Below are 14,579 nucleotides of genomic sequence, written 5' to 3'. Positions count from 1 at the left end.
CTTCACGGTCCAGGGAAAAGCATCTGAGCCCCATCCTGAGAAAGGACCTGCGGCTTAGAAACGTGCTTGCTGGTGAGGAAAGGCAAATTAGTAGAGTGTCCAAGGGCAGAACTCGATGTTAATGGTTCTATAAAAGGAGAGGGGAGGAATCAAGACATCCCGGAAGAAAAAGACAAAGGCAGTGGGTCCCTCGGCATCTCAGACTGAGCTGCAAGCTCAATGGAAAACCAGCCCCATGCCCCGGCGGTTTCAAATACTGGACACGTCTTGGCTGCAATGCTTCCTAGGATGCATCCGCCACTCCAGGTGAAGCGCTACTTTAAGACCATTCTTCAGGCTACCTGACACCCACGGGGAACAGGGCTGAGTTTGTATCAAAAGGCAAAGGCAAGAGCGGGAGCACAGCAGCTTCCACCTTTCAGCAGCTGAACCACAACCACCATCACCTTTTCCCATCCCTACATTCACTTTTTGAAGAGATCCCAACAGGTTCTTTGAAAAAAAAATTTTTTTTTGAAAAAAAAAAAAAAAAACTGAGTCAGGAGATAGTGCAGTGGGCAAGGCGCTACCTTTATGGGCCTCCCACCTCCCAGGAGTAAGCCCTGAGCGCAACCAGGTGTGGCCCCCAAACAGAAAGGTGATTGTTGCTTTTATCTTTAAATTAGAAAAATGATTAGAGGCAATGTCAAAAACAACCACTTGAAAGGAATCCCAAGAGGCTTAAAAAAAACATTTTTAAATGAAGTTTAAGTTCAGGCTTTCCATTCCTATTTCCATCCATTAACATTTTAAAAAGTAAGGGGTTGGGAACAAGTCAACCTTTCCATGCTTTGTTAGACGAAGCCTCTGCTTGCTCAAGTCCTCGATGTAATGCAAGCCCTGCTTTTTCATTTTTTTAGGGGGGGGCACATCTTATGGTGCTCAAGGGCTGCTCCCTATTTAGTGCTCAAGGGACCAAGGTGACAGAGATAAGATGGGGAACTCCTGCATGCAAAGCAAGTGCTCAGCCCATTAAGTGCTCTTTGGCCCTCCCTCTGCTCTGAACCAAGCCCCGGAATGGCTGGCTGGGAAGCCATTGGATGCTGGTGGCTAAGAAGCACAGACGAATCCAAGGCTGGTCACAGTTCTCACGTCACTCAGGACAAGAGTAGGCCACGTGGGAGGTGCAGCTCGGCACTTGGGAGCTGGGTACTCGCTGTCCAAGCAGAAGGAAGCGCTGGCCAGCCAGCCGTGGGATCGGTAGTTTTCCCCATCTGCAACAAATGAGAACGCCTTATTTGCTGCTGAGACACTGCACCACTCGGCTGCTCCCTCCCTTCCTGGGGGAGCCTGATCTCTCAGGCCTGGGAGACTGCAGATCCAGAGACTGTCTACGTCGGTTTCCTCATGCCCCACCTGGAGAAGGGCCACTTCTAAACACTCGGTTTCCTCCAGAGGAAATTTTACTGACAGCTGGACACAGGAAGGAATAAAGTCAGGCACAGAGGAAAGATTCTCTTTTTCACCTTTATTTAATTGTCCAGGGCAAGGGAGAGGAGAGGAGAGAAAAGTCAAAGAGCAGAGCGCGCCTGGGTCAACATCAGGACGCGTCTTGGCACCGTCATGCGACGGCTTCTGAGGAGCTGAACGCCTCGGTCCATTTCTATCTATGCTCGGCTGAGGCTCTCCCTAGCCAAGAATGAGGGCTGGAGAGCCAGGCTACGGGGTGTACCAGTCTGCAGTCAGGGTCAGCGCACTGCACAGGAGGACGGAGGGCTCCAGGGAGACTGCTGTCTCGGCCGTTAGTGGAAGCAGGACTGAGACGACTTCAAAGTGAAGAGCCTCTCCCGAAGTGTGGCCTTGGGGAAGGAGTGGAGGGGAGTAGTCAACACATCAGGAAACTCAGGGGTAACAGATGCACACAAGTCCCAGAATACACAGCAACAAGGACCAGTTCCTGGGCCACAAGTGCACCAGGACACAACAGGGTGAGCAAGGCCAGTGCAGTAGCCACCACGGCTTCAGGGATCTTTCCGAAACCTGCTCCAATTCATGCTCAGAAGAAATTCTTTTCCTGGACAGGTGAAAGATTGTGCTTGAAAATGTCACCAGAAGGGACACTGATTTTAAATATTCTTCTGCCTCTTGCTTCGAGGTGACTTCCTTTTGGCCAACAACCAGAAACAAACGGAGCCGCCCGGGAGGAAAGCACAGTCTTGCCACAGGCGAGGTGCGGCGCTGAATGGACTTACACAGTAAGCGAGCGTCAGCCCCCCTCGCCACAGCGGCCCTCAGAGACGGCAGCTCACTTCTTCTGGAAGAAGCCGGTAATAGGTGCTTGTCTGTTGGCCTTGCCCAGAGCCCCAGTCCCTTTCTTGGGTCCCTTTCGTTCCTCCTTGGGCTCTTTCTTCACAGTCAGGGCGAGGGGCCTATGCAGAGGGCCGGTCTTGGTCTTCAGCTCCTCTTCACTATCTGTGCAGGATTCACTCTCGTAGACTTTTTCAGTCACTACGACAAAGAGAAACGTGGGGCATGAATGAATCCTGTCGCTGCCACAGGAGGCCGTGTTCACCTGCATCCCTTCCAACCCCCGGACAGAGGTGCCTGGAAGCCTCCCGCCAGGGGATCGGGCATCCCCTGAGCCCCACCCTCAGCCCCCACTGCCATGCATGGCGCCACTGCAGCCTTAGCTGATTTCATGTACCTCGCCCCACGCTCACCGCCCCACCCTCACCTCTCCGACCCGTGGTCCTGGTTGGAATCTCTGCCATCCTGCCAGCTCCCAGCCTGGCTTACTGCCAAGGGACCCTCCAGGCCAGCTCTACCCCAAGTCCCCCACGCTCTGCCACACCTCAGAGACACAGACTTACTAGTTCTGAGTGACCACTGATTCTGTGACCCAAGACTTTGCAATCTATACATCGAAGATAACCACTCCAAGAAAATCCTACCAGATGCCAGAAACTGATAGGAAACTTTGAAAGGACAATGATAAAATGAGAAAGTTACCCGTCTTCTTACTCCCTACAGCCAGAAGACTATGTTTTGCCTCCTCTCCTGTTGGTAACCTTTTTCACATACCTCCCTGCACCCTGTCCAGCAGGGAAAAGTGGGGAAGGACTGGCCCAGCTTCCAGGGAGCTCCAGTGGGCAATGCCGCCCACACAACCACAAGAGCACAATGCCACCTTCCTGCGGCTTGGGAGAGCTACAGCAGCCACAGGGGCGAGGAGAGTTCCTTCTCAGTCCCCCAATGGCAGAATGTGCTGGGGAACTAAAAGAAAAGGACTCCTTTTTGTGGAACCAAGGAACAGAATATGCATAAGCAAGAGAAACGGATTTTTTCCCTCATTAAAGAATGGCAGCCGTTTAAGGCTCGGAAGTATTTATCATTAACTGTTAAGCTGGTCTAGAGAAATGCTTTGTATTTACTCTAGCACCTAGTTTGCCACTCAAGTCACCTGCACGGCATGTCACAAAACAGGTTCCATTTTCAGAGTTTCAGACCCAGCAGGTGTGGGATGAACAGAGAAAAGGCTTTCTGAACATGTCCTCAGGGCCATGCTCTCTCGCACCACCCTGAAAATCTCTGGCAAGTCCTGCAATCTCCTCACCGTGGATTAACCTCGAGGTCAACTGGGGATAAGTAGGGAGCCTTCCTCCACCTTATCTACTCATCCTATTCAAGATGCACAATTAACAGTGCCCCCCCTTCCCCGCCCTTCCGATGATTTGCCATTACTTCCAAGACTCTAGAATTCGCTTTTCTGACTCTTGCCAGCTGAAAAAGAGAGAGTCAAGCTTCAAACATAAATTAGTGTGTTCTCGAAGGCCTCGGTCCTCAGCTGGGCTCCTGGGAGCTCCAGACCAGAAATACGATAATCTCCTCTGAGCATATTAAAAATAAAAATATTGGCCAGGGCGGGGGAGGGGGGGTAGTGAGTGGAGGATTGCACAGTGGTACAGTACTTGTTCTGCATGTATAAAGCACCGAGTTCAATCCCTGACATTGTAAAACAAAACACGCAAAATCTCAGGTTCTACCTAGGCCACAGAATCAGAACTTCAGATCCTCAGGAAGTTCCCATGCTCAGCAAAGTTCGAAAAATATTATTCTAAGATAATTAAAGAATTTTCATAGCATACCCACTAGTCCAATAATTATGATTACAATCCGTAATTACTATGTAATTACTATCCGTCCCTCCGTCCATCCCAAATAAACTTAAAACGCATAATATCATTAGGTTACAGAAACAAAGTGCTAAGTTATTGACTCAATGTTTCCAATTAAAGAAACCTACAATACCACTACAGATATAGAAAAAACAACTTACTATTAACTAATAGTCCCTGCTCTATGAAGACACCACCAAGGCCTTCACAAGCTACATCATCTCTAGCCAAATGGCACCAAGTCTCTGATACTAAACTCCAACATCGAATAGCTCATTATTTCACTACTTATTAATAAAACCATTGGCCGCCTTAGTGCCAATCTTATGCAATGTCTTGCTTGGGGGAATGAAAAACCAGTTAGGGGAGCACCAACAAAATTCCATGGGCAGCACACCTGGTGTGCTCTGAGACCTCATCTACATGCAAAGCTGCTGGAACTTCATACTGTAAGACCAAGAGTTCAGCCTACAAATGCCGACCCTGGAGCGGGAAGGCGGTGGCGAGGGTGCCTGCTCACCATGCCCAACCCGGGTCTGACTCCCGTGCGCATGCTCCCCGCAGAATGGCTGGATGAGCCCTGGAGGTGCCTGGCGCTGGTACCACAGGGCCCTTGCGTTCAACAAGTGCCCTGCCTGGTTAGCTGAAAATGTCTGGCGACCCTAACTTCCTGGACTGAGTCACCAGTGGAGTCCCCAAGGGCCTCCTGTGTATTGCTTGGGGTCCCACTCTCCAACAACAAAATGAAAACAAGGCCTTAAAAAAAAAAAAAGTAGGAGTACTGCTATTTGTTCCAGTCATTGAATAAGCTGTTCGAATTAGGCATGAACTCCACATTACTTTATTGTATCACTGTGAGATAGAGTTACAAAGCTTCCATGATTGAGATTCAACCAAGACAATGATGGAACACCCATCCCTCCACCAGTGCACATTTTCCACCACCAATGTCCCAAGTATCACCCCCCCCACACACACACACACATACACACGTCTCAGGCCTCACCCTGCCTCTATGGCAGACAATTTCCCCAATACTCTCTCTCTAATTTTGGGCATTAATTTTGCTCGAATTTTCCCACCACCATTCAAGCCTACCTGCCAGGAGCAGACACTAGATAATATATTTTCCATAGCTCATTTTGAATATCATGAGAGCTCACGCAGCTACGATTGTAAACGTAAATTTCTAGACTGTAAATGGTTGGGTTCCAGAGACATCTCTGTATGGCACTAATTCATTTTGGGATTCAGTTGGGAGTCTCTGGGCCAGGGCAAACAAGGCCTTTCTGGCTGGAGAGGCAGAATGGAGGTGAGGTGCTAATATTGCATACGGCCAATCTCAGTTCAATCCTCCAGTACCACATGGTCCCCTATGCACCGAGCAGGGAGTAGCCCCTGAGAACCATTCAGCATGGCCCAAAGTCCCATCCACACCTCTTCCCCACTGCCATGCCCTAAGTATAGGACCTTTATTTTAGCTGGACAACATGCCAATTATCTGGGCTACCATTAAAAAAACAAAAAGCACAAAGGTGCAGGTAAATGTTTAAATTCTTCGTTCAACTATTTTGCAATTAGAAATTCATTTTGTCTAGAAATCCCCATCACTGGGGCCCAATGCCACAATTCCTGCAGCAAACTCCCACAACTGAAAATATCAGCTGCTTCTTGTTTTTTTGGTTTTTGGGTCACCCACCCCCAGTGATACGCAGGGGCCATTCCAGGCTCTGACTCAGGAATTACTCCTGGTGGTGGTTGGGGATCATATGGCATGCTAGGGATCGAACTCAGGCTGGCTGCATGCAAGGCAAGTGCTCTACCCGCTGCCCTATGGCTCAGTCCCCAAGATCAGTATTTTAAGCCCCCAGAACAACTCTGTGGCATTAAGACAGAGCCATCGTTCTGAGCTGGTATGCTTGGAACGCCCAAGCAGGGAGCAAGCGGAACTCTACTGTTGTTAATAGGAGCCAAGATTCATTAGGGTGAGCTTGGACTAAAAACCTTAAAACAAAAAAAGAAAAAAAGTGGTATGTGAGCAGAGTTTTCATGGTTGCCTCCAAGGCTTTTAATAGTGTTGTCTGGAGACAGGCGCGCAAAAAGTTCACAGCCCACACCTGGCCAAAACTTGTACTGTGTTTTGAACAAAGCATAGGTAATTAGCCAGAAGTTCCCAGTGAACTCTCATAAAGATGTATTTGCCACTTTTCCTCTGGGATAGGAGGGGAAAAACTGGCACTCCTGCTTTTGTCCTCTTAAGTTTAAATGTTTAACAGGAAAAATAAGAAATCAACAGCAAACACATATATTACTACCACCGAACCAAGAGGCTTAAAAATGCACTACTAGAAGCCTCAAAACAAGACCACATGAAGTCTAGAATTTGTAGTTTGGAAGAAATTTGGCTGAGTACAGAATTTCCACATGTATGGATGTTATTCCCCAACTGTGCTAGAATCATGAGGACAAAGGCCCTTTCAGAAGGCTGAGAAGTGGGGAAGAGGATAGGCACCAAGCTGACGAGATGTCTTCACCAGTCTTAACAACCTCAGTGCTGAGAAAAAGGGGACTCTTCAGAGCTCATCTTTTTTTTTTTTTTTTTGCTTTATGGGCCACACCCAGCAATGCTCAGGGGTTACTCCTGACTCTGCACTCAGGAATTACTCCTGGAGGTGCTCGGGGGACCACATGGGATGCTGGGAATTGAACCCAGGTCGGCTGCCTGCAAGGCAAACACCTACCTTCTGTGCTATCGCTCCAGCCCCAAGCTCATCTATCTTTTGAAGGTAAAAATATAAATCAGGAAAGGACAAGAGTCGAATATTTTTGAGCTGTGACAGGTACCATAGGAAGGGAGAAAGGATGATTCTGGGGTCTCCAACCAAGGGCCCAAACCCACAATTCTCTGCTTACACAAAACTATGGTACAAGGGCCTGAGTATCCCATCAGTACTCAAGATGTCTACCCTAAGGCCACACAACAGTCTGGCTCAAATATGGAAAGGATGGAACAAGCTGAAAATGACTAAAGGATCGGCCAGTGTCTCAACACCCACGTGGCTTACAAATAGGAAACTTAAAGGCAGTGTTTTAGATCAGTATCTCTGAAGAACTAATGCCAAGGACTCCGCCCTTCAGAATCCACTGATCTGTAGGAGCTTCTTTCCACTGCTGACCCAGTCTTAAACAACCCTACATGAAGACAAAATGAATCTTCTCCACCTACCCCCCCAAAATTGATATACCCTGTACGGAAGTACTCAACACTTATTTTTATTGACCTGGTGCCAACAAGAACCCAGGGGTCCTCACTTCAGCTGCAGTGTTCTTTATAAAGCCAGTGCTTACCTAACATCATCGCTAGTTTCTTAGAAAGCAACTGAGCAAATGCCATACACTGAAATCAGGTCCTTGAGTAACACTGAATTGTTCAGTGTTGATTTTCTATTGTTGACTGGACCTGGATTTTGTTTTTCTTTTCTTCTATCTGACAAAAGGTCACAGAAGGAATGAAGTTCTTCAAGGACCCACTGTATCTCATTATTCAAAGTGTGGGTCACTCACCCCACAATGGCCGCCACGTAAGCTCACTGCCCAGTTCAGTGTTCTGGGGTTTCTGGAGCGTGCGGCTGCGCTTGCGGTTATGAGGCATCTCCAAACTCTACAATACTGACACCCCAGCAGACGCACAAAAAATTAGATGGGAAAGTAGCAGAGAAGCCAGCTAAGCTCAAAAAACAAAATTAACAGAGGCTCAACTACCTAGCAACAACATCTTGGCAGACCTTCAGACAAGGGCTTAATGTCCCCATGATGATATACAATTTTCACAAATTTTCTTTTACTGAAGTAATTTTTGAGAATTTCATTAGCCACAATTAATATAACAATTAATATAAATTAAATTATTTTGGGCCTGCTAAGCAGGTGGTGGTGTCTAAGAAAATGGGGACAATGTGGAGGGAAGCTCATCTGGTCGTGGGATTGGTGTAGGAATGTTGAATGCCTGTAACAAGTGCATCATGATTTTTTTTTCTTTTTTGTAAATCAAATTTGGGGGGGGGGTAGTTTATATTTGGTAAACCATGGTGTTTAATGAAAATGGAAAAAAATTAAAAAACCACAAGAACCAAAGTGTGGGGGACAAGACAGCAGCAGGGCATAGTCTGGGGGAGTCACGGGCACTTTACAGTTTAAGGCCCGCTGCTTCAGGTCTGGCTGCCTCAGTATGCTAACGATGGGATTTACAGCCCAAACTTTTCTCACCTATGCAGCCTTCCTCGTCCACAAAGGTTTTAGATTTCAGCACCCGCCTTCGTTTTCTTCTGCTTTCTCCACTTGAGCTCTGGAAAGATCAGAATATACAACATTAAGCTGGAGAGAAAAGTAATGAGGGGCCAGAGCAATAACAAAGCAGGTGGGGTGCTTGCCGTGCTCGCTCCGATGCAGCACCTCTGTCCCCAGAGGTCCACCATGAACACGGAACCAGGAGTAAGCCCTGAGCACTAGGAGGTGGGTGGCTCCCCCAACCCCTCCACAAAAGAGATTTCTGCTCCAGATCCATCACCCTTCAGTGTTCCACTGTGATTAAAAAGCTGACTGATAGGGAAGCAGTCCTACTACACTTGCTGTATGTGCAGGCCCAGCGTTTCACTGTTTCCGGGAAATAGCAGCCCAACTGACCCGCTGTCCGTCAACAAGCCTGACAGGAGCTATAGGCACCATGGTTAAAGGACAACAGCACAAGGATGCTGTGGAGAAAGACGAAACAGACCCCTGCTGAAAGGGCTGAAGGGAGGGCTGCAGCAGCTGTCAGGGGAGCGAAGGTTCTGGGGAACACGCCTCATTATAGACACCAGTCCCTCAGAGTGACAGGCCAACATTACACCCCCTTTGTTTCACACCAGTAAGTAGTTGCTGAAATACCCATTTCTGGGCATCACCGTAAGTCAATCAGAGTTTTCTTTCCAACGAAAGAGAAAACCAGTGCTGTAGGAGGATAACAACATTTTGTCCTTCCTGCATAGCCTCAGGTAGTTTAGGTATATTGGGTTGCTCCCATCACAGTGCTCCCATTCCTGTGTTTATTTGTAACTTCTTTCTTTGTGCTCTGTTGACTTGTAAATATTGTTTTTCTCTTCTCCCTAAGTCCTTTGCATAGTTTATTCAAAGCAATGTCCTTTTTGTATGGACACAAGAAGACATGTTTTTGTATTGTGACTCTCAGTAATATTTTCCTCCTGGGCTTCTGTTCTCTTACCTAAGCCTCAGCTGCCCTTACTTCCTAGCACCCCCAAAAGCAGGGTCCCGACGAGGGACTGGATGGAACCAGGGCAAACGGTAAGCTATGTGCTACCCTGGCATTGAGATGGGTCTGGCCAAAGCGCCATAATGCTTAACTATAACTTAAGAACTTCGTCATGGACAAATGCTGTCATGATCCAAAAGGTAATAACTAGATTTAGACCCTGCTAGGGTTAAGAATAATTAATCTGGCCTGAACACTGTAGTCTGAGTCTGTGGCAAGATGTTCCCAGGAGAGCTGCCCTACAAGCCTCAATGGTATCTCTTACTGTGTCCATACAAAAATAACTAGTATTTAAGATGCTGATGGTTATTGGACTGAGGAAAGGAAAAAACACCGTAGGAGGTATTTTGCTTGGGGCAGTCAGGAAGGGCTTTTAGGTGGTGTTCCCTTTGAATTTGGTGGGCCCTCAGGAAGGGCTTTCTTATGTTCATTTTCCTACCTGACTAGGTGCAGTGTCAGCCCAGAGTGCAGGGGAGTGGGAGAGATAAAAGAGCTGGGGAGAGAGAGGAGAGAGCAGGGAAGCAGGGTGGCAAGATGGACCGCGGAGGGAATAGCAAGGGGGACAGAGAGAGAAGAATGTAGAAGAATACAGGAGCAGGCATGTGGAGAGAGAGCGCCCAGGCTGCGAGATGGAGTGTGGAGAGATGCGCGGGAGAGACAGAAGGAGACGGGAATTAGGAGCAGTGTGAGACTAGGATGGGAGGCTCAGAGAGACTGGGGCAGGCACGTGGGGAGAATGGAATAAGTGGCATCTGATCAATCAACTGGCTTGGCCCACAGCCTGGGCCGCCCTGGCTGCGGGAGTGGCCTGGGCACCCCCCCAACCCTCAAACCCAGGTGGCTAGGGGAAGAGCCGTTGGGGGCCCCCCTGGCCACCCCTAAAAGATTTTATACACAGTGCAACGGGCTGGAGCGATGGCACAGCGGGTAGGGCGTTTGCCTTGCAAGTGGCCAACATGGCTGACCCGAGTTCAATTCCTCCGCCCCTCTAGGAGAGCCCGGCAAGCTACCGAGAGTATCTCACCCGCACGGCAGAGCCTGGCAAGCTACCCATGACGTATTCGATACGCCAAACACAGTAACAATTGTCACAATGGAGACGTTACTGGGCCCGCTCGAGCAAATCGATGAACTACGGGAGGACAGTGACATTGACAGTGACACAGTGCAACATTTGAATGACAGTACAATGAAAATGATCAAGGCGTGGAGAAGAACCAGCACTTTTTCTCATTCTTCATCATCTACACTAGGTGATGGCAGCGAGGTGGAGCTGAAGGCCATTCCAAACTAGGTTTCCCTAATGGCTGCCAGCTGTTTCGACCTAGCTCGTTCCCAGTAGGGCTCTGAGAAACAACTGTGTTAAGTTGTTCTGCAATTTCACAAACTTTCTTCTCAAATGGGGAGATCTCGTTTTGTACAATTCTGTATCACCCCTGACTCAGGAGGTCATAATAAACAAACAAAACAGATTTGCTCCCGAGATCCCTCTTCAACTTTCCCGGGATCACACGTTACAGCCACAATCTCACTTCAGGTGAGAGGTGTGGGAACGGCGGCTTTCTCTGACCTATGGGAGAGTGAGGGAGACAAGAGCCGCTTACTGGCATCTGGAAAACAGACAGGAAGCAAACAGAACACAAAAGAGTTTCAGGTCTGTGGCTGGAACAAGCGTGCCAAGAAAGCTGTACCTTAATGGCAGGCGCCTCCGGCTCAGCCTTTCGAACTGGTTCTGGGGGTGGAGACGCGGGGGGTGGGGACGGTGACTGAGCTTCATACGGCCGAGGAGAATCCGGGATGACTGAAAGGACGAAACGAGCTGAGGTAAGAAAACTACGGCATGACTGGTACAAAGCCTCCACTTGCTCTGTGAACGTCCACAGCGAGCAAAGGACAAGTTTGTGAGCAGTGATCTGTGAAGAACAAGGACCCTGCACTTATCTCTACTGACATATATTCATTCAGCATTACTACATAAAACAGAAGTATTATAAAAAAGCAGAAGTATTATAAAAAAACAATTTTTTATACTCAGAGAACCAGAAAATCAAGAACTCCTTGAGTTGAAATCTTTCTTAAGAGATCTTCTTAGCTAACTTTTATATTACAGGTAAGTCAAGGTACAGAGTAGTTTTATAAATACCCACCAACCAACAACCCTAGGTGATGCATTTCATTTCTATCATTTTCCTAGACCCTCACAACCTTAACAGACAAAAATCACTCTAGATTGAGAAAACAGAGGTTCACAAGGTGAGTTAACTTGTCAAGGTCACAGAGCTTGCTACCGATGCAGGCTTTGAAGCAGGGGTGGGGAACGTTCAGTTGTAGAGAATGGGTTCTGGCCCTGGAACACAATGGGATAGATACGTGTCAGCTGCCTGTGGCCTGTCTGCTTGCCGTGCAGGACCCACAAATGATGTTATAAATATCCAAATGGCCCTTGGCAGGAAAAAGGTTCCCCATTCCTGGTTTAAACCCAAGTCAGTCTGACTCCTCAGCTTCACCATTCAAATTATCCCTGGCTGCTTTTACCATTCAGGAACAGACATTTTCTCTTAAGAGCAAGTAAGTGGAGATAATCCTCAAATTATACCAGGCCCCTGCCACTCTTCCGTGACCATGATCTGAGGATTATTTGTAATCACCTGAGACGCTGGTTGGATGGAAACTTGTCGGCTGATGTTAGCAACATAAACCTGGGGGGTTGGTAAAAGCCTATTTGAAACAATGATCACCATAACAACTCTCACAACTAAGATGTGTTAAAGAAGTTGCAGTCACCAGGAGCGATTTCTAGTTGACTGCCCCATGGCTAAAACAACAATGAGAACAGGAGGAAGGACTGCTGCTAGGAACAGGGTATCATCTAAGAGAGCTCTACCACAAGGGCTTCGTCTTTCTGAAGAGTTCCAGAAAGTGTGGTCTCAGTATGAGACCCAGGAGAGAAGTGAAAATCCCGAGCTGACCTATTGCTTAACCATCAGAGAAAGTGCTCGTGAAAGCACTGGAGAGCAGCTCAGCCAAAAGTTATCTCTGCCAGAGGGGGAAAAAAAAACTCAGCCCCCGCTCTTTATCATCTGTTATTAAAGGCTGTCCACCTCTATCACATTTCTTCTCCTCTCCAAACGAAATAAACCCACTCATATTTCTAATCACCCATGGGTATTATTTTTGCGGAATAAGGACCAAAAGTACAGAGACTATTTCAGAATTATGTAATGAGGACCCAATCAACCACACTAATTCCTTGACTTAGAGCTGGCTCCTTCATTAATATTAAAGACTCCAGCTAATCCAGCATCCAGCTTACCTTGTGTATTCCTGTGTGTGTTGGGGACCAAATCGTGTCGTGTGTGTGTGTGTGTGTGTGTGTGTGTGTGTGTGTGAAAGCCAGGGTCTCACAGAGGCAACTCAACTGCTTTATCACTGAGCTAAAGTTCTGGCTTTAGTTTCCTTTTTCAATATATTAGCTAATTTGTCCATAATATTCTCCAAGTGCTTTTCCTGGTTGGAAATACAGAAGACTGTTCAAATTAGCACATATTATTTATTAACTCAATAGCTTTCCTGGGATCTGCATAGATTCCTCAACTCTTAACTGGTCAGAATTTTCTTTGATGTTGTTTCATCCACACAATTAGGAGTCTTCATTTTGATAGTCTTGGTCAAAGCATTTTGATAAATGACATGGAACACACATATACCAGCTTTCTCGTATGGATGTTCAAAATGTCCCACCCCTCCCCAAATGACCCTAGAGAATAACAGCAAATCTTTGCTCTAGTGGGCGGAGCAACTCTCACCAGACAGCAGAGGCTGGAAAAATTAGCATCTGAGAATGATTGGGAGTGTCTAATTCTCCAGAGGAGTGTCAGCTTCCTTGCACAATTTCTTAAGTCTTTTTATTTCTTTTGCACTTAAACTCTATGTAGATGTGATTTTTCAGAGTTACCTGTTCAGCTGTGCTGAAGCCTGTTTTGGAAGAAGCCCGTTAGTTCTTGCAGCAGTTTCTTCTAGTTCTTATTGCACTTTCTGTAACTTTCTGTAAGCTCCAACCAGCTGAGCTGGATCCTTCGACTGTTCAGGAGGTTCCTTTTGGGGTCTGGCTGCGTTTATGATTCGTTCATCTCTTGTACTGTGGTTCACTTTTGTCTCTACACCTTTGTGCTGCTGAATTCCTTCCAAATAGAGTCCCCTCCACCTTCTCCCTTGCCCCAACTGGGTCATGAAGTCACTGAGAACTGATGATAAAAACATAACTTTCTCCAGCCGTTTTTCTCAAACTAGGTTTTCCAAGACAGAATTCACTTGGTATAATACCAGCTCGATCTGAGTATCTCTTCTTTAGTCTCGTCTCTATTTTCTGTTTGTCTGTCTTTGTTTTGGGACCAAATCCAGCAGTGCCAAGGGCTTATTCCTGGTGGTGTTCAGGGAACCAAATGGGGCATGGGGAATTGAACCTGGACTGGTCAGGTGCAAAGCGAGTGCCTTAGCCACTTGTTATCTTGCTGATGCCCCACTGCTTCACTTTCTACGATTAGGGACGAGATCTGGGCTCTAAGAAGATCTGGCATCTTTTTAAAGGCATATTCATTTCCCATGATTTTTCCATTCCTTTGCTTTCTTACCTGACAGCAGAGCTCACAATTTATGGTGGCATCAAACTATGGTTTCCTATTAACAAAGACACTATGGATTTCCTATCTTAGCATCTTACTTATGTAGATAGAAGCTTACTAAAATATTGCCCATTTTAAAAGACTCATATGAAAGCAACCAAAGAAATGTTTCCATTTTATATATTTTTTTAAAGAAAAGGTCTTTGATAATAAATTTATTAGTTTTCTTTCGTATCTTTTATTCTGGCAAATTATAAGAAACTTATGGTTTGGGTGAAAAGGCGGGAATAGCTTTTAAACAGAAGTAGGTGTTCTATGACCCTCAATGCTAGAATTACTAGAACCGCTGTGGCCCATAATAAATCACATTTTAGCTCCTTGAGCATCACAGAAAGAACTGACCCCTGAGATATTTACCCCAAATCCCTTACTAATGCCCTAATTCCAAATACCATGATGCTTAGAAGAAGGGCTTTAGGGAGGTAATTATGTCCT

General features: G+C 46.8%; 1 protein-coding gene across 3 annotated transcripts in view; it reads right to left on the bottom strand.

Annotated features, from left to right (window-relative positions):
• Nucleotides 1-1,524: 1,524 nt before the first annotated feature.
• The window catches only part of POLD3 (DNA polymerase delta 3, accessory subunit), a 45,463-nt gene continuing 32,408 nt past the window's right edge, over nt 1,525-14,579 (bottom strand). For 2 of the 3 annotated variants that reach the window (XM_056115913.1, XM_056115914.1), the window contains exons 10-12: nt 11,154-11,263; nt 8,421-8,499; nt 1,525-2,487 (exon numbers count right to left, since the gene is read on the bottom strand). In XM_056115913.1, the coding sequence (XP_055971888.1) occupies nt 2,285-2,487; nt 8,421-8,499; nt 11,154-11,263 (392 nt within the window). In that variant the 3' untranslated portion in view covers nt 1,525-2,284. The remainder of the gene's footprint in view (nt 2,488-8,420; nt 8,500-11,153; nt 11,264-14,579) is intronic. The other variant, XM_056115912.1, reaches the window with a different exon arrangement.

The sequence above is a fragment of the Sorex fumeus genome, unplaced genomic scaffold, assembly GCF_029834395.1.
Source record: "Sorex fumeus unplaced genomic scaffold, SorFum_2.1 ptg000030l, whole genome shotgun sequence".
Taxonomy (NCBI): Eukaryota; Metazoa; Chordata; class Mammalia; order Eulipotyphla; family Soricidae; genus Sorex; species Sorex fumeus.
The sequence above is the reverse complement of the archived record's forward strand: the minus strand, read 5'-3'. Positions and strand labels throughout refer to the sequence as shown.